Here is a 24,001-nt window from a genome sequence, read left to right as displayed (position 1 = left end):
AAATATATGACTTTTATATAAGACGGCAATTGAATAAGAATTTATAAGGATTCACAGATGTCATTATAAAATAACAATAATCTGGATTAGCATATGAACTATACACACTGACTACAAATGGAGTTTAGATCTTTGTAAAATGTATAAAATAGTATTTGGAAGCCTGAATACAGATGGGCAAAAATCTCACTTCTAAGCTTCTAAAATCTTTCTTTGTGAAAGAACAAACACATCATTTTGTCACCATTGTAATTAGAGGTTATTTAAAATCAGGCAAACTGAAACACCTCCTTACAATCCGCTAATTTATTATAAACAACGTTTATAACTAACCATCCCCCCTCACACATTCTACCTCCACTCCGCCCTCAGTGTCACCCCACCTCGTGCTTACATTTCGTTTTCCTGCACGAGAGTGAACCCTCCCCCACCCTTCTGAGTGTGCTTGAGCAGTGAGCCGTGATATAATTGGCTCTCGTCTAAACGTAGCATATCTTGATTGGCTTCCTCAGTCTTCACACGGCCTTGATTGGCCGTTTTTATCGTTACTTGTTTTACCCGAATCGGGCGCTTTCTGGACTTCAGCCAGCCTTCAGAGTGGGGTGATGCAAGGTTTGTGATTGTTTTGCTTCTCTTTGAACTGGGTGTGTGTTTGGCAGTGGCGGCCAGACTGCACTGACAGGGGCCTGCTTTCCTTTTCCTCTTTTCAGTTCTATCAGCGGAAGGCGGTTGTGTACGGCTTTTAAGGGCACTAAGCTGTCAACAGAATTTTAGAATTCGAGTTTGGTTTTGAACGACTGAGTTCACGGTCACTAGATATTTAAATGTCATCATTATTCTTTCAACAAGCGGGTAGCAAGAAACTGAAGCTGATACAAGATTTCTTTGACATTTATATATGAGAGAGAGAGAGTGAGAGAGCTCTGGAAAAAATTGAGACCATTGCAAAATTATCAGTTTCTCTGGATTTATTATTTATAGGTATGCGTTTGAGTAAAATTAAAATTTCTCCCAAATTCCAAATACAAATATTTTAATTTAGAGCATTTATTTGCAGAAAATGGCAACTGGTCAAAATAACAAAAAAAAAAAAAGCACAAAAAAAAAAAAAGCACAAAAAAAAAAAAAAGGCAGTGTTTTCAGACCTCGAATAATGCAAAGAAAACAAGTTCATATTAATTTTTAAACAACACAATACTAATGTTTTAACTTAGGATGAGTTCAGAAATCAATATTTGGTGGAATAACCCTGATTTTCAATCATGGCTTTCATGCATCTTGGCATGCTCTCCACCAGTCTTTCACATTGCTGTTGGGTGACTTTATGCCACTCCTAGCGCAAAAATTCAAGCAGCTCGGGTTTGTTTGATGGCTTGTGGCCATCCATATTCCTCCTGATCACATTCCAGAGGTTTTCAATGGGGTTCAGGTCTGGAGATTTGGCTGGCATGACAGGGTCTTGATCCGGTGGTCCTCCATCCACACCTTGATTGACCTGGCTGTGTGTCATGGAGCATTGTCCTGCTGGACAAAAACAATCCTCAGATTTTGGGAACATTGTCAGCAGAAGGAAGCAAGTTTTCTTCCAGAATAACCTTGTACGTGGCTTGATTCATGCGTCCTTCACAAAGATGAATCTGCCCAATTCCAGCCTTGCTAAAGCACCCCCTGATCATCACCGATCCTCCACCTGGTCATCTAATGGGTAGGAGACCTGGAGAGGCCTACAAGCCACAGTGTCTCGTACCCACTGTGAAATTTGGTCTCGTGGCCCATCAACTTTGAAAACAAATGTTTATATATGCTTAAATATGTGGGCCTCACATCTTATACAAGGCCCCCTCAACAGGGCCCTGTGACTATGAGAGCAGCCTCTTTGTCTTCAATTAAATTTGTGTATCATAATTAATACATGACATTCTTAAGCCTCTACATCATCATGATGTGTATGAGATGTCTCCTGTTTCCTGGTGAAAGTTTTTATGCTGGTCTTCTACTTCCAGTACTTGTTATATAATTTTCCAAAATAGCTGGTTGCTACCATCATGTTTTGTTGCACTTATCTTTTTTTTTTTTAATGTGAAATCTTTGCTGATTTTTGAAGTAAAATTAGTGTTCCTAATAAAGTGCTTGGTGAGTGTGTATACATAGCTTATTTTAATTTAATTTGGTGTCATGACATGAACTAGACTTTTTTTTTTCTGCTTCAAAATTCCTACGGTGTGAATACAAATAGTCACAAATGTAGTCTCTCAGTTATATGTGGTCATAAAACTGCTTGTATAATAGTTTCTTGGGTTTATTGTGGATTAGTTACTGCAATTTTCACTCTCAATTTTTCTCTGTATGTAAGACAAATGATCCGTCACAAGACCCCATTTTGCAAAAAAAAAAAACATTTTTCGGAAGAGGCATGATTTAGCTCATTACTCAGTTTTGTCGAAATGTGTAGTTACTGAGTTTCTCTTTTCTGCATAGCAAAACGTTGAGTATTTTCAAAGGATGGTGTAGAATTTTGTCTGTTGTTGGGAACATGGTTGACTGGAATGACAACACGAGCTGTGTCAAGATTCGGAGACAGAGAATAGGCTTGATCAAACAGCAGCCTCTTTTCTGGCATTCACAATGCTGATATCCCTTAGATACAATCTGTTAATGGACTTTGATCTAATGATGGACTGTTAAGTCTCAGCGGGTATTTGAAGAAAATATTCTTATTTGTGCCATGCACTCCCTGGCACATTGCAGCCAAGTTTAATAGGATGCGATCCATCACACTGAATTTATTTAGGGAAATGTTATCCATGCACTCTCTTTCCCCAAAGATAGGCGATGTGAGGGAGTTTAACCATTCGCCACGCTGCAGTGTGTGTTGGCAAGGCGGCAGCAGTGTGTTTCTGAGGCAGCGTAATCTTTCTCAGGGGCATCTTTCTTATGCTCTTTGCCTCTCCCCACTTCTATATTTCCTTTTCATCGTCTTTTTCAGTGGGTTTTGAGGTTTTCAACAGTTCCAGTTACAATATTCCTCATTCATCATAGATTGTGTCCTGTGACAGGTCCTTTCCCAGCTGTCCCAGAATTTATTTGACTTTTGTGGATGTGCAGTTTGGTGTCGAAATGGTTTTCACCTTATGTCCTTGCTCTATTTTATGGGGCAAAAACCATATACCCAGTTGGAAAGTGTTGGTTTTAAAAAATATAAACCTACTAGTTTTTTGCAATGAATTAAGTTTAGATTTAAAAGTACACTTCACTAATCAAATGCTTAAAGGAATAGTTCTCTCAATTCACCCAACTCAACTAAATTCTCTCATCATTTACTCACCCTCATGCCATCCTGGATGTCTTCTGCAGAACAAAAACAAAGATTTTATAAAGATTTTAATTAGAAAAATATCTCCGCTGTTGGTCTATTCAATGCAAGTGGATAGTGGCCAGAACTTTGAAGCTACAAAAAGCACAAAGGCAGCATAAAAGTAATCCATAAGACTCTAGTGTAAATCCAATATTTAGAATTGATATGATAGGTGTGGGTGAAAAACAGATCAATATTTAAGTCCTTTTTTACTATAAATTGAACACCCTGGCCAGTAGATGGCAAAATGCATGAAGAATGCGAATCACCAAAAACAAAAGAAGAAGAACTCTTTGGAGAGAAGAGAGTGCTTAGGAGGGCTGGTGAAAGTGGACATTTGCAGTAAAAAAGGACTTCCTGTAAATGTTGATCTGTTTCTCACCCACACCTATCAAATCGCTTCTGAAGAAATGGATTAAACCAATGGAGTCTTATGGATTACATTTATGCTGCCTTTTTTATACTTTTTGGAGCTTCAAAGTTCCGACTACCATTCATTTGTATTGAATGGACCAACAGAGCTGAGATATTTTTCTAAAAAATGTTGTTTTCATTTTCATTTTTGGGTGAACTATTCCTTTAAGAGAACACATTGTACCTGTTACCATGATCACACTTGTGTGTTCCTATGGTGTGGCCATTTTTGTAATTACTGACTTTAGGGTGTGTTTTACCTCGCCAGATAACATCGTCTAGTGTCTGGAATGTTATATTAAGTAATAATAACACTAGTCAAGCTTTATTCAACAAATGAGGGGTTGGTGAAACACTTTTGAGCAAGTTAAACTTGACTTTTCCTGAACAAATCATAGATTTTACATAAATCTGCCCGCAAGATAAAGTATGAGCAGCAGATTTATGGAACAGATGTGATCAGCCAGCTTATGCAACGTAGCCAAAGCGATCGGATCACATACGTGATGCATACTGTGTGCGCTACTGGCCAAAACCAACGGTCCCCTGAGGTCCTGCCCAGCGCTAATGAATTCACAAGAATGGGGCTCTTCTGCTTGAGGACCAATCAGCCTGACTTTTCCACTGGAGCGCAAATACACACAAGATAGAGTATGTCTGTGTTCCCAGGCTGACTTGTTATTCACACACTGTAACAGAGGCCTTGCAGATAGCAGAAATACAGGACAGTATACAGCAAACAATGAGTTAAAATTAGCCTATTTTCTGTGGTAATCAGCAACTTGCCAAAGATGCTGTCTTTAAACATATCTTGTAGTGACAAATTGCATTTTAGCACGATTGCATTTTAACACATTGGAGCATTCATTATGTGGTCTGAGTCATCCCATTAGAGCTTTGATGAGGATTGTATTTTATCTAAATGAATCCGCTGAATTTGTCACTCACTGACAAGTATTGCAACAGTACAAGACATTTGGTTAATTCTTGCAAAAGCCAAGAAAATGTCCTGGTCATATTTTTACCCCTCTTCAATGCAAATAAATAAATAAATAATAATTTGCATAAAGAAAATGAAAGGCCATTAAGATTTTTGCATTGTGAAATTACTTTCAGAACACTTAAGCACATTTTACCACCCAATTCTTATTACCATAACGCATCCAGACATTTTACTTTTACAATTTCTATTGTTTTCAATGAAGATTCTTATTACTGTAACAGATTTTTTTGTTGTTTTACTGTATTATGATTTTTTAAATGAAAATGAATGGCAGTACCAAGAGAGTACTTTTATGATATATATATATATATATATATATAATTTCTATTTTTTTATTTTTTTCACTTCACGTTGCGGTAATGGGAATTGGGCAGTAAGATGCGCAATAACGTGCGATAAGAAAATAATGTCACGATGTAAAAAATCTTAATGACCCTTAATGTCATAATTGGCTTCATTTTCTATATGCAAAAATAGTGTGTGTGTATATATATATATATATATTAGTAAATAATATAATAGTAAATATTTTTTTCTTTTGTTTTTTTTAGTAAGATAGGATCAGGAATTTTTCTTGTATCTAATGTAGGTATCGTGAGAATTACCCTTTGGTTTCTGTTCTATATTCTAAAGGAAACTAGTAAATGTGACATTAAGTTAAAGGCTTAAATGACTCTAAAATGTGAGAAAAATGGTGAAAGGGCTATTTAAAGAACAAATTTCTCACCCAGTCCATATTTAGATATTTTTTGGGAAACATACTTGAGCCACCCATCAGGACTGTAGGATTCAGTAATTGGTTTTCCAAGAGCTAAATAACCCAGAACCATCACTGTCAGAGCCATTTAATTAACTTTCACTCAGCAAGAGTATTCATTTACAGTTGGCCAAGACAAGTAAGATGTTTTTTTTTTTGGTGTGTTTTAATAAAAAGCATTTTAAAATGTTTTTTTTTATTTTTTTAATTTTTTATTATTATTATTATTATAGGAGATATATAACCAAATGTTCTCACTTTGATCTTGTTCTTCATTTTTTTATTTAATTTATCTTTTTTTTATTTTTTTGCCCCTTCTCAGGAAACAAAAGATCAATTTTGTGAGAGTACAGGCTCCACCCCATTCCTCTTCAGTCATTCTTGTAGCCACCTCACACTAGTTCTCTCTCTCTCTCTCTCTCTCTCTCTCTCTCTCTCTCCCATAAATGCAGTGACACTTGCATTCTGTGTGTGCATGCGTGTTTGTCGGATAGAGAGAGAGTCGAAATAGAAAGTGAAGGAGTGGGGGGGAGAGAGGGAGAGAAAGAAAAGGAGGTGGAGTGTGTGAGTTTAAGCTAACTACTCACAGAAAAGAATAAGAAAATTGAAGTAGCCGCCATATGCTGTGGATTTTTGTGAATGCCTTGCTGAGAAGACACGCTTGTTTTTTTCGGCGGATCCTAAAATGGGAAGCTCTCATTTGCTGAACAAAGGCTTGCCTTTAGGTAAAGGTTTACATTTCATTCTGCATGCATGGGGCCACATGTGAATGTGTTGTACGGGAATCTGTGCCAATTTCTGAGCGTTCGTTCGCCTGTCGTACAGTATTCTGCCTTCCCCTCCCCCTCTTCCTTTCCTCCTTCCCTCCTCTTTGCTCTGCTTTCTCCCTCTTTCCTATTTCATCTGAACCATTCATCCACATACAATTTCTTGCTTTCTGTTGACTGCATGGAGATAATAGTCGTCCGAGAGTGTGGAGCTACAGACCTGTGATCTCTCTCTTTATTAACTGCATTAGTCTTTCCAAGCTTGAATGATAAAAAAAAACCAAACAGTATCCCTTCTGGAAAATTTGAGGGGTTGGCAAGGACATGACTCTCTCTCCTATGGCCCTCCCTCACATTGTGCAGTGGAAATGTGGCTTCCAGTTCCGGCCTTGACTTGCTTCCTAATTTTGCTCTCTTCGAAGGAAATTCTCATTCTAGAATAGCCCGTAAAAGGAAGACTTTTTAAACGGTTTATTATGGCATACTTTTGCAACCGTCTTTTGGACAACTGTTTAATCTTAAATTAAACAGATATTATACTTAGGTTGTGTTCGATTGTCACCTGATCCGAGAGTAAAAGAGAATATACATTTTGTCATATTTATGTCCCAGATTGGTTGAGATCTAGAGAGGATATTGGGAAATCATAAAAAAGTTAAAATGTGGATTGGTAAAGTATTCAAGTTGCAGCTTAGCCTCCTCCTTGAAATGCCCGAGTGGATGCCTGAGTGGATGTCTCATTTCAGGAACATTTGGGATAAGAACAATGCATTTGCTTTCCATGAATTTCAAAAGCCCAAATTCACCGCAGCTCAGCCAGTGACAAGCAAAACAGTGTCATTACAAAAACAGGTTTTGTTCTTTTCACGCATTGAATGAGAGGTTGGGATTTGAAATTGGCTTTCTTTTTCACCAGAACACAACAAAAGGGGGCATGTCAGAGGGGGCATGTCAGCTTGAATTATCACCCGTGGGCAGCCGGGGTCTTTAGACGCTGTGTGCGACTGACCCTGCGGTTCTTGTTGCTATGAACTAGCTAATTCAAACAGATCCAGCTTACCCTCGGGGCAGGGCAATATGAACGGAGCGCTGAGGGACTTTGACAGAATGGTGTGGAGATGATCAGGTTTTTTTTTTTTTCAATGCAAGATTCTTTATGTACCTAGCTGTGATCTTTCATGCAAAGGCGGGGAAAATCCGGAATTGCTCAAATGAGCAAAATATTTCTTGATTTTTCTTGATTGTAGGCTAGCATTTGAAGTTGTGTGCTTACTAGTACTCGTGGTTATGTGCGGGTTCTTATTTGTGTTAGTGACGCATGTTTGTTGGCCGTTGCTAATCAGAAAAAAGGAGATAACATTGGAGGTGTGACCAGATAACCAGACCCTGCTGGGATAGTTTAGATGTCACTAACATGTAATTTATAGTTGTGAAGATTCACCTTCATTACAAGTGGATAAAACACCTGGTTTGGTGTGTGAACTGATGAGAGAAAGCTATGGATCTAATAACAGGGGTAAAGTGCAGTTGTTTGTGCACAGATGTGTGTATTGTGTGTTTAAGTGTGTGAAAGAGTATACTGAGAGTAGAAGTGGGTGGGGTTGATAGAGGTTGGTGTGTCTGTGTCTTACGGGCATGATTACACCATGTCTACACTTGCCAGGTTGTGGGCTATATGATAATAACATTTTGGAGAGATCAAATACACAGGTGCACATATTGCATTATTGTTATATCATCAACGAAAAAGCTCACATACTGCACCTAAAGGTCTTGTCCTGACATTTAATGTAGCTTAGAGGTGTTTTTCTTTCTCAGCATTAAATATCCTTAAAACTTTCCTTTGAGTCTCAAAGAAATCTTAGATTTGAGAAACTATAGATTGTTAGTGATTGACCAATATGTTTTATTTTTTTAATGTCCAATACTGATACCGATATCTAGAGAGCAGGGTGGGCAATGGCATACATAATATATATCTAATATAATTTTAGGATTGAAGAAAATAGATGTGCACAAAATGCTAAAATTATAGACTGTTTACTGAAACAATTACACTGAATAAATATAATTATTATATACTAAATGTAAAATAATTAATAGACTCGAAAAAATCTGTCCACATTATAGATTTGAGGTGTTATAAAATGTTTGTGGTCGTCAGATATAAGTTGTTTAATGGGCGATGCTGATACCGATATCCAGGCCAGGGTGGCCAATGGCCCATATTGTGCCAATAAATTTAATACAATTTAATGATTAAAAAAGTAACGTACACGAAATTGCTGAACTAAAATGAAAATTATTTTAACAGTATTTCTTATATATATCATAATAAATAATATGCTAAAAGTAAATAAAAATACTAAATAGGAAAGCAATTAAAAATTTTAATTTAAATTATACAGCGCCTGATCTTTCTCAGTGGCTTCTTACATCTGCTGTTGTTCTTATAAACCGCAGTAATCATTCATTACCATTCATTCATTTATCGTATTTTTTTCTCATAAAACATGATTCACAAGAGTACTTGTGTATTTCATCATTTATATCATTAGTCCTTTTTGTCAGGGATTAATATCTTGCCGAAGATGTGCACGGTTCATTGTATATGTACCGTCTTGTTAATCCTTGCCCGGTAACCGTTATCATATAACCATTTAGTTTGGCAAAATGTCACTGGCTATTAACTGACTACTTCCTTGTCAATGCAATTGGGCATTTGCGCTGTGGAAGGGAAGGCAAATACATTTTACTGAATGACATCATCAATGTTAATGCAAATAATTGTAATGGAACATTTTGGTTAACAAAGGTCTTTTTATCAATAAATTAACAGCATTAATCCTGCTTGTGTGCTGCACTGAAACAAAACCACAACCTATCCTTCAGTTTACTCTCTGATTTACTGAACAGCAGTCAGCAAAACATGAAAAAAAAAACCAAACAAAAAAAACCAAATATATATATGATTACACAATAAGCAATAAAGTAGAGAATCAATGTATATTTGGGAACATTATGAAAAGCCTGGGGTGAACCTGCGTTATGTTTCATTCTTGTAAATGCCTTACTGCTAATGTGAAGTGTTTATGAATTATTTTAAGAATCCTTCCATAATAAGTAACCTTGGCAGTGAAGATTGAACATTTGTACTTATCCCAAATGTGATTTATTGTTCTCTGCAGGCATCAGGCCTCCCATAATGAATGGGCCCATGCACCCTCGTCCTCTGGTGGCACTGCTGGATGGGAGGGACTGCACAGTTGAAATGCCCATCCTGAAGGATGTGGCCACAGTGGCCTTCTGTGATGCCCAGTCCACTCAGGAGATTCATGAGAAGGTATCTGTACAACTGCCACCAACTGCCTCTTACTAGCCTATATCTTATTGTGCATGATCCATTTTATTGTGCGCCCATCATCAAAATTAAATAACTTTCTCTGCCTCTATAATAACTTTTCTACTGATGTTATCAGGGTCACATGGGAAGGGAAAAATAATATTATCTAACGATATCATCTACTTTTCACAATCCAATCAAATCCTAATGAATAAAATCAAGCCCTGTCTCACTAAGAAATATGTCCCATTACAGAAGGTAAATGCATTGTGAATGCCATTTCATGCATTTCAGATTTATATAACTATATGGAGGTTTATTTTTCACCACTTCTTCATACAGATTAATATATCATGTAATATATGTTTTACTATGGTTCCGCAGTACATCATAGATCCCACTGGCTCGACATGACGGAACCTCTTTGGCTTTGTTTCACGGAAAAAGCACTTCATCTCAGAGGCTAAAAAAGTGGATTGCACAATGGAGTAATATTTATGAGGCTGTGAGCGGTTTTGCCAGAAATGAGTAGAATGATTCATTAGATGAATTCACTGGGTAGTGTGATGAAACCTCAAAGCCATCCTAACCTCTGTGCTTCATGTGATTTATTTATTAAGTTCCCAGTCTCGCTTGCTTGCAGATAATGATCAGTCATTTTCTTTTGCATTTGTAAAAACTTGAAGGGTGAGTGAATCAAATCTGTCATGCTGTGATGTTTAACTTGAAAGAACACATTTCTCGCTGTCACTCATTACGAAAAATAACTGAACTGTATCTTGACTCCAGTGTTGTGTTTCAGTTGTTGTGCACCACATACTATGAGACAAATTATTAGAAACAAATGACTAGGGATATAGAAATAGCTAAAATTATTTTTATTAGCTCATAACTGATATGAAGCCCAATATATTTGTTTTGTTCGGTGTTCAAAATGAAATCTCCAATCTGGAATTACATGCTTCAAATAAAATATTTTAATGTATAATAGAATTTTTTTTTTAATATAGTATTTTGTTTAACCTGGCATAGAAAAAGACTACTGTTTGAACCCTAATATTTATCAGCTTCCAATTTCAGCCAAATCAGACTGATACTAATATTGGCCAGTAGCCATATAGTCACCAATATATCGTACATCTCTACAGATCAAATATTATTATATTTTTGCTGTCAATATTATTAAGAGTGGCTGTTTGCTCGAGTCTTTCAACTACCTACCCACCATAGGTCACATCACTGATTACCATATATCATTCACTTTCAACACAAATCACTTAATTCCACGTCATATAAATATATTCACTCCCTTTGAATGATTTATGCTCAATCACACATTAAATGTGGCCAGGGCCCGCACATTTTTCTGCTGATTTGCAATTGTTTTTGGCATGTTTTGTGTGGTTCTGGGTGGTTGCCAGGTTGATTCTCTAAGAACACTTCACAGGCTTGCAGAGACAGATGGTATACTCCCTTTCTACTTTTTCCACAATGCTAAAAAGAGTCTCCTTATTTAAACTAAACAAATAGAACCTGAAAAAAGGAACCAAAATCAGAAAAGAACCTGGAAAAAAGAGCTTCTTGTAAGATGGAAAATCATTTGGCTGTCTGGAAGAGAAATGAAGTGATATGAATACTGTCAACTAAAACTGAATTTGACTGTAGAAAATATGTTTCAAGATGCTGTAGCTCATAAACAGCAGTGAATGCCTAATGCCGTGATTTTTCTTGATGGCTGTCAAACCAAATAATGTTTATTTATTTATTTAGTATTATTATTTTTTTTTGTCATCAACCAGAGTTATGATGTGCTAATTCTGTTTATGTTGTGTATGACCCATCAACATGCTTCAGAGTTTGATGTTTTATTAGATTACGCCAAGATTGTATAACTGATTAAATATAGTAAATCCTTGGTTAGTAAAGTTGTACAGTGAAGTTCTTTCTTGTTTTTAGTCATCATTAAAAGATAAACCTGTAGCTTCATATTGAGTCATTTTGAAAGCTAAATATGTTGCAGGCAGGGCTTAAATTATGCTGGTACGGTCCGGAACGGCGTTCCAGCACCTTCGATTCCAAAAATAAAAAAAAATGCTTGTTTTCAATCCATTCAATTTCTTGTATTCTCCGATGCGGTTTTTGATTGATCCATTTGACATTCTGTCTCTGTTTAGCGAGTGTACTTGTGAAGTAATATTTCAAGTTCATTATGCTTTGCTCTAGTCAGTTGCGGATGCTGGTAGAGGCAGCATATTCGAGAGCTGCACGAGAAAACGCGCCCCGAATACAGACGCGCGTTCCGCTTCTGTACCGTGCCGTGGAATCATAGTGAAAATGCTTCATGCCACAGTGAAGAATTTTAAGCACTTTTATAATTTAATGCAAATGTTTTAATTACAAATGATATTATCAGAATAACAATTTGAGTACAAATAGTTGTGTAGAAGGTGTTCAATTTTAGAGTTACCCCACCTCTGAAATCCCAGTTTAACCCCTGGTTGCAAGCCTACAGTGTTGGCCACAATGCCGCCTTCTGAAAAATCCACAGATCTCAGATCTGATCATACTTTACTGAAGTGCATATGTGTAGTTATACATTTAATAAAATAACCAATTAATCTCATAAAAACAGTCAAGAACATGTCCAGGTTTTAAAAATAAAAATAAATATGTCTAGATATTTTTAGAACTGCTGTAGGTGTGAAGTGTGTCTTATTTTTGAATTTGAATAATTCAAGTATTTATACAGTGGTACACACTTTTTACACTTAGATTTTATTTAAAATTAACATAAATTAAATTCAGTTCTGCAAATACTACCATGCTGCATAAATGCATCACAATTTAATTGTGACGTGTTGTTTTTGTCATAAAAAAGTCATACTGCAAAAAATCGTAATAGTCCTAAAATAGTCCTTTTTTGTTTTAATGCAATATATACACCGATCAGCCACAACATTAAAACCACCTGCCTAATATTGTGCAGGTCCCCCTTATGCCACCAAAACAGTGCCAACCCGCATCTTAGAATAGCTTTCTGAGATGCTATTCTTCTCTCCACAGTTGTACAGAGTGGTTATCTGAGTTACCGTAGACTTTGTCAGTTCGAACCAGTCTGGCCATTTTCTGTTGACCTCTCTCATCAACAAGGCATTTCCATCCACAGAACTGCCGATCACTGGATGTTTTTTGATTTTGGCACCATTCTGAGTAAATTTGACTTGTGTGTGTGAAAATCCCAGGAGATCAGCAGTTACAGAAATACTCAAACCAGCCTGTCTGGCAATCTAGTCTTTCCTTACTGAAACAGGTACAGACATAGAGGCTGCAAGAGTCCAAAATGAGTAAAATCCCAGAGCGTGTTTTTTTTTAATACACCGCAGACTATTAATTTTAAAATGTCTGTGCTTCCAGCTCACACAAACACACAAGGGAAACAAAACATGTACTCTTACAATCGTCTACAATGTATTACAATAAAATCACTTTTGAAAGTAAACATTGTCCTATGGGCTAATAAATACTGTATGAGCAGTAATAGAGCGCAACAGTGACCGCACACTTTTTCAGCTGTCTGGGTTCCGGTAGTATTTTCTCCATTCATTTCTTCCATAGATTTTTAATAAATCCTTCATAAAAGAGTTGTGAGCCATGAACCAAACCAACCAGCTCTGAGGTGAATCGCAACAACACGAACTTTGAGGCAAAAATTCTTAGAAAATTGGACATAAAGACAAAGGTACAAGGATGTGTACTTATCGTGTTTCATGAGGACATGGACTACAATCCCATGAAGCATTGCGTATGATGTAATAATAAAAAAAAGGGAATATATAAAATTATTGATTTGAGGAGGCTGTGTAAAATGATGGGGAGCCCATACTTAAGGGGAGGGGCAAAAGTGTATGTTTGGCAAACAAAATAGCAAGCGCTCTAAACAGAGAGGACCTGTGAAGAGAGAGATGCTACGTCTAGGTTGTAAAACCTTGTCAATGTGTTTTGAGAAGACCATCCTGCTGCAAAACATATGTCTTGTAAAGACACACCATTCGTCCATGCCCACGAGGAGGCCATGCCTCTAGTTGAGTGTGCTTTAACACCAATTGGGCAGATCTTACCCTTCGACTCGTAAGCCAGGGGAATCGCATCAACAATCCAGTGAGAAAGTCTTTGCTTGGAGAAGGACATTCCTTTGGTGCGTCCTCCATAGAACACAAAGAGCTGATCAGACAGTCTGAACTGGTGTGTGCGATCATCGTATGCGTGTAGTGCCCGCACAGGGTTTAACAAATGCAAGGATTGTTCTTCATCTGAATTAAATGGAAGAGGGTAGAAAGCTTGAAGGTGAACCACCTGTGCTCTGAAGGGCGTGGTTAGGACCACGGTTTGACAGTGGATTTTGAAAGACTGGGCCAAACTCCAGACATGAATTGTCAATTGATAGTGCATGTAAGTCACCGACCCATTTTACTAAGGCCAGAGCCAGCAGTAGTGCGGTCTTAATGGAGAGCATGCGCAAATCAAAATAGTCCAAAGGCTCGAAGGGCGGGCCTTGCGAGCGCTTTTAGGACCAAAGTTACGTCCCAAGTCGGGACTGTAGCCGGCGTGGATTTAATTGTCTTTCTCCAAGTAACTGTATGATTAAATCAAGCTTGCCTATAGTGGCGCTGGCTTCAGGTGCGTGATACAGATGTAGTCACCACATAAACTTTGAGTGAGTCGTGCGTCTAATCGCTCTTGAAGAAATATGAGAATTTATTGTATAGGGCAGTTTACTAGGTCTTTGCTATGTGAAAGACACCAATAAGTGAACGTATTCCATTTTAGCATCTCGTGGACGGCACTCTGGCCTGTAAAATGGTGTTCATGACTGAATATGTCAGTTCTGACGCGTTTAGCGCACTCCGTTCAGGGGCCACACGTGCAGGTTCCACAGCTTGGCTGGGGATGCCAGATTGTGCCTTGCGCCTGAGAGAGGAGATCCCTCCTCAGCGGTATTTCCCATGGTGAGCTGTATAACATCTCTGTCATTTCTGTTGTGTTGTCTGAACGAATCAGAATGTGGTGATTCACAATATTGGAATGAAAAGCTTTCAAAGCTAGAAAGACAGCCAGTAGCTCTAGGCTGTTGACATGTCACGGCTGTTTCGCACCTGTTTCCAGGTGTCGAAAGTCAGGCGTCCATTACACACCACGCCCCAACCTGTGTTGGATACATTTGTGGTCAGCACTTTCTTTCTGAAAAACTTGACCCAGCATAACACCCTGTTGGTAGAAGGCTGGCGCTGTCTATGGTGCTAGAGCAGCCAGACAGTGGCGAGTTACCGTGATGCACAGGAAAATGAAATGACTTTAGTGGTAATGTTTTTTCTGTTTGAACTGAAACAGACACCGACAATTAATTCATATGAAACAACCTCTATCGCATTGTTTGCAAGAAGATTGTGTATTTCGGCTCATAACACTGGCGTGGCTTCAGATGGAACCGTGGGAGACAGAACACCATTGAAACGGGTCTGCCGACGAGCAAATTGGATCATATAACCAGGTTCGATCATTTTTTTAGCACCCAGTCAGAATGCCAGTAAGAGCTCGCTACGTGTCTGCGTAATAAGACAGAGGGCAATTTGGTATGTTCATAAAATAATATAATGCGCCGCTCACCATTGGGAAGTGGTTGCGCATAATGTGAGGCTTTGAAGTGGGAAAGCCCTTTATTGAAAAGTGTGAGCGTCTCGTGCATGTGCAATGAGTGCTGTAATCTTTTTTTCAATCTTTGTAATTCATAACAAGATATAATGCACCGCTCGCCATTGAGAAGTGGTTGTGCATAATGTGTGGGCTTTGGAGTTGGAAAGCTCTTAATGAAAAAGTGTGAGCATTTCCCAATGGTGCAGGGTTTGCGCTGAGGTGGCTGCCTTCATTGGGCCACGGCTTGCGTGGCTTTACCAGCGGCACGGCGGTGAAATTTGGTGGTGCTGAGACAGCTGATGTGGGGTTTTTTAGATGGGCGCTGGACCGAGACCGAGTGGGAGCGAGCCGGTTGTGATAAAGTACTGCTCCATTTTGGCCTAAAATATCTCCTGTGATTGTTGCCGAGTCGTGACGTAGCGCTCAGCAATTTTTTTCACAGAGCCTCCGAAAAGGCCGGCTGGAGACACCGAAGTATCAATGTGTTTAAATTATTATTACTTTTTTTTTTAATTATTTTGATAAAATCCCACTTAAAAGTTCTCGAACACACATTACTTTCATAGGCTCTCATTGGAAAATAGCAAACGCATGTCAGAGTAATGGCGGCAGGGCAACAGTTGCTAAAACGGGATTAGTCAGAAGCACTTTTAAGGCGGGGATTAGCAAAGGGTCAGTTGTCATATACATACGTGTCTTTTTAAAACATTTTGCCTTAATAATTATGAATTCATGCATAAACAGGGAAGGTGACAGTGTATCCATCCGTTACAATGCTCTATTTATAAATATTCACAAAATTGAGCTTTTTGTAGCCTATATATTCATCAGATGAAGGGTTTTGGCCACAGAGATACAAGGAGGAATAAAAAAAAAACTCTGCAACTATCAGTGTAAATTTTTGTCAATAACCGATAGTTCCAAAAAAACAACTACTGGCACTGATACATCGGTCGACCTCTAATCTAGATCTTTATTAAATGATAGTATAACTGTGTATTTTCTTTGCACAGACCCGCTGTAATCACCACAACTTTTCATGGAAAAGTAAAAATTTCAACTTGTCCTTCAGTTTGATAAAGCAAACAAAAACGTGTTGACGGTTACATGCTCACAATGCAAGTCTATTCGTCAAACGTACGATGATATCTGACAAATATTTGTCACCATGCCAGAGATGCTGCCATTAGAGCTTAACTTATATTGACACAGGAACATTTCTTAATGTAACGTATACTGTAGGTGATGTTGATATTTTTGTGTTTTTAGTATTAACGTAGAAATTTGTATTGAGAATTTTATTAAAGCCAAACCATTAGTTAAGGGGTGTTGTTACACTACTTTGTATTTTCTTTGCATCCTTGACTCATTGAACTCACTGAACTTTCTCTCAGGTATTAAATGAAGCAGTGGGTGCTCTCATGTACCACACCATCACCCTGATGAGGGAAGACTTGGAAAAGTTCAAAGCACTTCGTATAATTGTCCGCATTGGGAGTGGTTTCGATAATATCGACATAAAGTCTGCTGGCGACTTAGGTAATGAAAATCTGTCATCATATTTTTACACATTAGATACAACAATGTTTTTTGCTTTTTGAAGTGTCTTACCATAACTCATCCTCACCTCTAGGCATAGCCGTTTGTAACATGCCAGCAGCTTCAGTTGAGGAGACTGCAGACTCCACCATGTGCCACATCCTCAACCTGTACCGACGCACCACCTGGCTGCACCAGGCTCTCCGGGAGGGCACACGGGTCCAGAGTGTAGAGCAAATCCGTGAAGTCGCATCTGGGGCGGCCCGAATCAGAGGAGAGACACTAGGGATCATTGGTCTAGGTGTGTAGATAAAGTAACACAGCTATGAACCATTATGCATGGAATGCTTAGGTTTTGTTGCAGGGTAGTCATCATATCATCATTGGTGAATCTCATAAGTTTGCCATGACATGACTACAGTGACTAGGTATGGACCAAGATGATCAACTTGTGCACTAGTAGTCCAGTAACCAAATAGTCGATTAGTAAGGTTTACTATTGGGCTGGGCGATAGGACGATGTAATCGATGATATCGACGATATCTGACAAATACCCGAAGCTGATTACAACAGTCATTGACAGACAATGATCGAAAATATCGGGAAATGAAAAAAAAAAAACGTGGAGCTGGAAAGTCGCCAAATATATGAAAAATTTGCCCATGGTGTGAAATTAGCACCCGCTAATGCGCATGCATCCAAATTTAATGCACAGTGGCGGGTAATTTTGCTCATCTACTGCCACTGTGGCAGGCAACCTGCAAGATGTCTCTGAGTGACACATGACAAAAAATGGTGTTGGACACAAAGAAATGCACTTTATTATATTTTGATAAACAGACAAAATAAAGCATGTCTCTGGAGGTGCTCTGAGTTTAGTTCGCTTTTCGCATGCAGTGTGAACTCATCTCTGCATGTTCACTATTTAAGAAGCAAACATGAAGTAACAAATTTCATTATGTGGGTAGTGTTGAAGTTTCAAAAGGTAATGGTTTATTTTTAGTTCAGTTAATAGTAGTATCATTATAGTTATTTTTATTATGTTTACATTTATAATTATCCTTAGATCTTAGTTTGTATTAGCAATTTTCCACCAGGTGTCGTAGACGGATACTTGTGTGCTGTGATGGCAAATGGAGGAAGCTGGAGACGGTAAATGTTTGGATTTGTGGAGGTGGTTATATGCGTTTAAAAAAAAAAAAGAATTTTTATTGCTTTTTTGTTTCATTTGAAGTGCAATTAGAATTTAGAAATATTTCTGTTTTTCGTGTTTCCATTAATGTAATTTTTAAATCAAAATCAATAAAGCAAAAATTCACCAATCCCTCAGCAATGGGGGCAGGGTGGCCGACGATGTCATCGGATATTGCATATTTTTTTACATATATAAACCTATTGTGAAAATATTTCTTGCATATCGCCCAGCCCCAGTGGACTAGTGAGTTTATCTAGATTTTTTTCTTTAGAATCCTGAAGGCTCTCCATTCATGAAGTGATATGTCTGGTCTCAGGGCGTGTTGGACAGGCGGTGGCTCTTAGGGCCAAAGCATTTGGCTTTAACGTGATCTTCTACGATCCATACCTGTCTGACGGGATGGAGAGAGCCCTGGGGCTGCAGAGAGTCAACACATTACAGGACCTGCTCTTCCACAGCGACTGCGTCACCCTGCACTGCAGTCTGAATGAGCACAACCACCATCTCATCAACGACTTCACCATCAAACAGGTGATACACACATTCATACGCAAATAAGAACTCGAATGTACAGTCGCCACATGTTTGTGTTTATAACACTATATGGTCATTATTTGGTGTTGACTGTAGATGCGTCAAGGTGCATTCCTAGTGAACACTGCACGTGGAGGTCTGGTGGATGAGAAAGCTCTGGCCCAGGCTCTAAAAGAGGGAAGAATACGGGGAGCAGCCCTGGACGTCCATGAGACAGAGCCCTTCAGGTAAAAAAAAAGACGTGTCTCAGAAGTGTAGTATGTAAAGGGGTAGTCACACTGACAGAGATTTGCAACGACGAAGTGACAAGAAGTCATTCATTTTCAATAAGAGTTGCGATTGGAAGTCATGAACAACATGAAAAAAAATGGGTGTGGCCGACCCCTTTTATACCTGTATTTGTGTGTCAGTTTTAGCCAGGGTCCTCTTAAAGATGCTCCCAACCTGATCTGCACCCCCCACGCTGCCTGGTACAGCGAGCAGGCCTCCATTGAAATGAGGGAGGAGGCGGCGCGGGAGATCCGTCGAGCTATTACCGGTACATTGGCCCATGAAGCTATCAATACCACTTTTGAATGCATCTGAGCTGACATTTTTCAAATGATTTAGAGAGCTCTGTATGTCTGACCTCTTTCAGCAGTCCACAGCAAACATCAGTGTTTAATTACAGGCTCTGCAGGCTTTTATGTGCTGTGATCAATGACTCCGGGTTTCCCTGTAATGAAGCTGTTTTCCGCCTCCAGGTCGCATTCCAGACAGTCTAAAGAACTGCGTGAACAAAGAGTTCCTCACACAGACCACGCACTGGGCTGGCATGGACCCTGCCGTTGTTCATCCAGAACTCAATGGAGCCTATAGGTACAAAACTCCTTCCTCTTGAAGTCAACATGAAACGCAGTTCTCAACCCAGTTTACTTCCACCCAAAAGACTTCATTTTATCCATTGGGAATTGATTGGATTGCAAAAGGTCCAATTTTAACATGGCAATTAAAAATAGGTGGGTGGAAGAGAGGGGTTGAAAAAGGAAGAGGGATTCGTGACATCAGCCAAAAAGTAAAGCCGTTTGAGATTGGAGCAAGTTACTAAAACTTTGTATTTATTTTTTATTTTTTTAATAACATTTAATAAATTGTGCACACTTGGAAAGTACATTAAGAAACTAAATTGTTTTATATGGTCAATTTTGATTTCATGTTGAGTTGAACTGAATGTATCATATAGGTGGTGTCAATATTTTTTGTATATTGTTTTGTGTTTTGGATTAATTTGTACAGATGTTGTGCCAAATCCTATCTTCACTGTACTTCTAGGTTTAGCCGTTTGTAATGCCTTATTAAAAAGCCTTTCACATTATCTTGTTGTAGCTGATCAGGTCAAACCATGTACAATTAAACTACTTTAATGCTTCTAATATAGTATTAAATATTTGGTAACACTGTACAAAAAGGTTTCATTCGTTAACATTAGTTAATGCATTAAGTATCATGAACAAACAATTAACAATAGATTTTTACAGAAATTATTCATATTTGTTAATGTTAGTTAATACAAATACAATTGTTTATTGTTAGTTCATGTTAGTTCATTGTGCATCAACTAATGTTTACAAATACAACTTTGGATTTTAAAAATGTATTAGTATATGTTGACATTTGCATTAACTGAGATTAATAAATGTTGTAAAAGTATTGTTCATTGTTAGTTCATGTTAACTAATATTGTTAACTAATTTCAACAAATAAAACCTTATTGTAAAGTGTTACCAAATATTGAATATGGGTTGTCTGGATATTACATCAACTATAACATATTACCTACTTCTGGTGATACATAAGATAATAATAATGAAGATCCCCTTGTACAGTTGAACATTATCATAGGATTAAAAGTTTTATAATTTCAGAAAAAAACATATTAAAATTTATCAAGAGTTTAACACAGAGGGCACAAAATTCTAAGATTTACTATGATTACAGAAGGCAGTGGTTCTCAACCAAGGCGCTGGGCCCCACTAGGGGATAATGTTCAACTGTACAAGGGGATCTTCATTATTATTATCTTATGTATCACCGGAAGTAGGTAATATGTTATAGTTGATGTCATCAAACATCCAAGGGGCCTGCAAGATGACTCAAAATAATTTAAAATAAGTTATATTAAAATAATCTAACTTGATTAAAATGTTAACAACAGCTAGAAATCAAGATAGAGGCCCACAACTTTTAAACTGACAGTTAAACTTCTGAAGTCACAAAATGCATTGTGTTTCATTATTGCACTCTATTGACACTCCTAGTTTCTGGGAGGAGGGGGCTTTCAAATATTGTCTTATACAGTGGGGAGCCTTGGAATCAAAATGTTTGAGAACTGAAGTATAGTAACTTACAGTATTTGCCAATTAAGCTGCAGAACTACTACACAGCAAACTTACAATCATATAAGTTTAGCAGGAAATTAGTTATTGGGCTAAATGTAACCTAATTTTAAACACAAAGTTTCTAGTTTAGTTACATAATATATGCAGTTTTTGTATTTGGTTATAAATGTCAAATGTTCAATGTTAATGACCACATATATCAAAAAGCTATTATCTTTTTAGGATTTCTAGTCATGCATCAAGAGAATACCCAAAAAAGTCCAGTCAATCAAAAAATTGTGCTATTATGCACTTGTTTTAGTTTCATGGAAAAATGAAGAGGTGCAGGGACAAATCAAATTGAAGGTGTTATTAATAGCTGTTGTTTAATATTGTTCCTGCAGGTACCCCCCAGGTGTAGTAAGCCTTGCCTCAGGGGGCCTCCCTCCGCCCGTGGAGGGCATCATGCCAAGTACCGTGCCCATAACCCACAGCTTGCCCTCTGTGGCCCACCCTCCACATGCCCCCTCGCCTGGTCAAACCGGCAAACCTGAACCTGATAGAGAGCAGCACCCCAACGAACAGTTGTAGCCCTGTACTTCAAAGTTTCTTTACCACTATAGAACTCTCCTGGTCCTTCTTTACCCCAAAGAAGATGAGCGGAAACAGGCTCCCAGGCTCAGAACCAGCCACTAAAAACACAACCACGATTCTGAAGTAGCCAACTCTTTGACTGAAGGTGGTGAACTGTGCTCTTTGAAGTATCCAGTTTAAGAAAAAATAAAAAATCTTGTGATTTTAACACAAAGTAAACTTCTCCCTAAGGCAAATCCTGCTGTTTTAGATTGTAGTTTGTCCAAGTGCAGTGGGCAATCTTTTATCTGTTATTTTGTCTGTCTAATGGGTTTCATTGTTAAAACAACAGTAGCTATTACATGAATGTAACCTGTTTGTGTACAGTTTTTGGAACATGATCAATGGTTTGTAGAAAAAAAAAAACAAATAAAAACCCCGCATTGAAGTGATAATTCACCCAAAATGAAAATTCTGCCATTATATACTCACACTTGTGTTGATCCAAACCTGTATGACTTCCTTTCTTCCATGCAACACAAAAGTATGACAAAGAGCAGCGTACCCATTTTCCCAAATTTTTCCCTATGTTCCATATGGGGGGAAAGTCATACGGGTCACACAGGGTCGTATGGGTTTGGATGGCATCAGGATGAGGAGTTTTCATTTTTGGGTGAACTAACCCTTTAAGGGAGGCATCATACCACCTAATAATAGATACAACATAAAGTGTATTAGTTTCACTTGTTTGATTTTAAAAGTCCCAAAAGAGGTGGGATTTGCACACCCTCTCAGGAAAATGTATTTTCCCCCACCCTTCATTTTAAATTAAGTCACATAGTGCATTGTTTTTTTTTTTGTTTTTTTTTTACCCATTTGTCAAACTCAGTACAGTACTTTGAACAACTACACTCAGTATGGTTTTTATTTTTGGAGCATGTATTACCTTATGTGATAAAGGTTAAAAACTAAAACAGAAACATTTTCAGTTTTTGGACAAAAAGTAAAAAAAAAAAAAAAAAGTCTTGTGCAAAGCTGGTGTAATCCTTGCCTGTTTGTGTGTGACTTGATTGTACCGTGTTTTTTTTTTTTTTTCATTTTTTTTTTTTTTATTTTTCTCTCAAGGATGCCGGGATAGTTGCAGCTCTCCATCGCCTACATAGTTTCCTTCCTGGTAAAGTGGTAGGCTAGCAATATACATACTATATATACTATGAGATATTAATATTTTTTGTTAAACAGAATCCAAAAAGAAATGTTTGTGACCGTATGCATTTGTATGAATTATTTTAAATGAAATAAAAGTCCAAGTTAAATGACACAACAATGCTTGCGTGAGGTTGAGAAAGGTTTATATCACTTCCATGATGTCATGCTGGCATGAGGTCACCAGAAATACTGGTGCCTGGCCATTTAGTACAAGTTAGTTTCCTTTGCATTTGAACCCATTTCCAAGACATGCACACAATCACTGTGGATGCCCTCTTGTGGTCATTAATCCTGTTATATAAATGCACGCATAAACCAGGCATCATGCAGAAAATAGTTAATACAGGGACCTGGCTCACTTTGGAGAATGTGTATTAAAGGAATAGTTCACCCCCCAAAAAAATTTGTTCTTCATTATGGACAAAAAAAACTTTATAAAACTAGTCAACACTTGTTTATTGTATTCCAAGTCTTCTGAAGCCATACGATTGCTTTGTGTGAACAGAAAGTCTTCTTCTAGCTCTAAAATCTCATTTTTGCTCATGCACAATCACAATTAATGTGTAAATGCCACATTGAAGCACCACAGCTAGTTCTTGTGTCTTGTAACCTGACTCAAAGTGCCAGTTTTGAACATGCGGAAGTGTGAAAATGATTTGAGAGCTATAACAGAGGGCAATATTTACAGTGAATAGTGACTTCAATTTAAGCCTGTTCCTCACGGAAAGCTACTGTATGGCTTCGGAAGACTTGGCATATAGCGCACAAGTAATATGGACTACTTTCATATAATTTATTATATGTCCTTTTTGGAGCTTGGCAGCACAAATCCATATTTTTCATCATATGGAAGAGCACTCAAACAATGTGCTTCTCTATTTGTGTTCCACAGAAAAAAGAAAGTCATTTGGGTTTGGAATGACATTTGGGTGAACAATGTTTTATTTTTTATATATATATATATTTTAGATAAAATTGTCAAATCAGTGCACTAGCTAACATACACCAATCAGAACATGGACAAAAGCACTGAAGGGAAATATTCTTTCTTTTTTTGAGGTGGGGTGGTGATTACTCGGCATTGAATCTGATCCCTGCACATGCTGTTTTCCTTTCAGCATTGTCTCTCGACAGACCTCCACAATTCCTTTATCCTGTTTGCTGCTTGTTTTGGATTTCATTTTTGTGAGTTTTGACATCGAACATGGGAAGAGGCCTTAGAGTATCCCTGAGCAGTCTGTCAAAATAAAGAAATCTAAAGAA

The 24,001-nt window shown here is 37.9% G+C and overlaps 1 protein-coding gene across 2 annotated transcripts; it reads left to right on the top strand.

Annotated features, from left to right (window-relative positions):
* The first annotated feature begins 453 nt into the window (after positions 1–453).
* LOC127417804 (C-terminal-binding protein 1) lies at positions 454–22,644 on the top strand. 2 transcript variants are annotated; one of them, XM_051658056.1, is made up of 9 exons: positions 454–612; positions 9,485–9,639; positions 16,725–16,869; positions 16,964–17,170; positions 18,382–18,596; positions 18,696–18,826; positions 19,010–19,137; positions 19,343–19,457; positions 21,361–22,644. In XM_051658056.1, the coding sequence occupies exons 1-9, from the start codon at positions 606–608 to the stop codon at positions 21,545–21,547; spliced, it is 1,290 nt and encodes a 429-aa protein (XP_051514016.1). In that variant the 5' UTR covers positions 454–605; the 3' UTR covers positions 21,548–22,644. The 2 variants fall into 2 exon arrangements, with proteins under 2 accessions (XP_051514016.1, XP_051514015.1); XM_051658055.1 differs by lacking the exon at positions 454–612 and adding an exon at positions 5,934–6,254.
* Positions 22,645–24,001: the final 1,357 nt, after the last annotated feature.

This window comes from Myxocyprinus asiaticus, chromosome 27 (genome assembly GCF_019703515.2).
Source record: "Myxocyprinus asiaticus isolate MX2 ecotype Aquarium Trade chromosome 27, UBuf_Myxa_2, whole genome shotgun sequence".
Classification (NCBI taxonomy): domain Eukaryota; kingdom Metazoa; phylum Chordata; class Actinopteri; order Cypriniformes; family Catostomidae; genus Myxocyprinus; species Myxocyprinus asiaticus.
Note: the sequence above shows the minus strand (reverse complement) of the source record. Positions and strands in the feature narration are given on the sequence as shown.

Coding starts and splice junctions, on each gene's coding strand:
- LOC127417804 (XM_051658055.1), top strand. CDS start 6,215: ATGGGAAGCTCTCATTTGCTGAACAAAGGCTTGCCTTTAG. Junction 17,171..18,381: donor ACTAGGGATCATTGGTCTAG/GTGTGTAGATAA, acceptor GTCTGGTCTCAG/GGCGTGTTGGACAGGCGGTG. Junction 19,138..19,342: donor GATCCGTCGAGCTATTACCG/GTACATTGGCCC, acceptor TTCCGCCTCCAG/GTCGCATTCCAGACAGTCTA.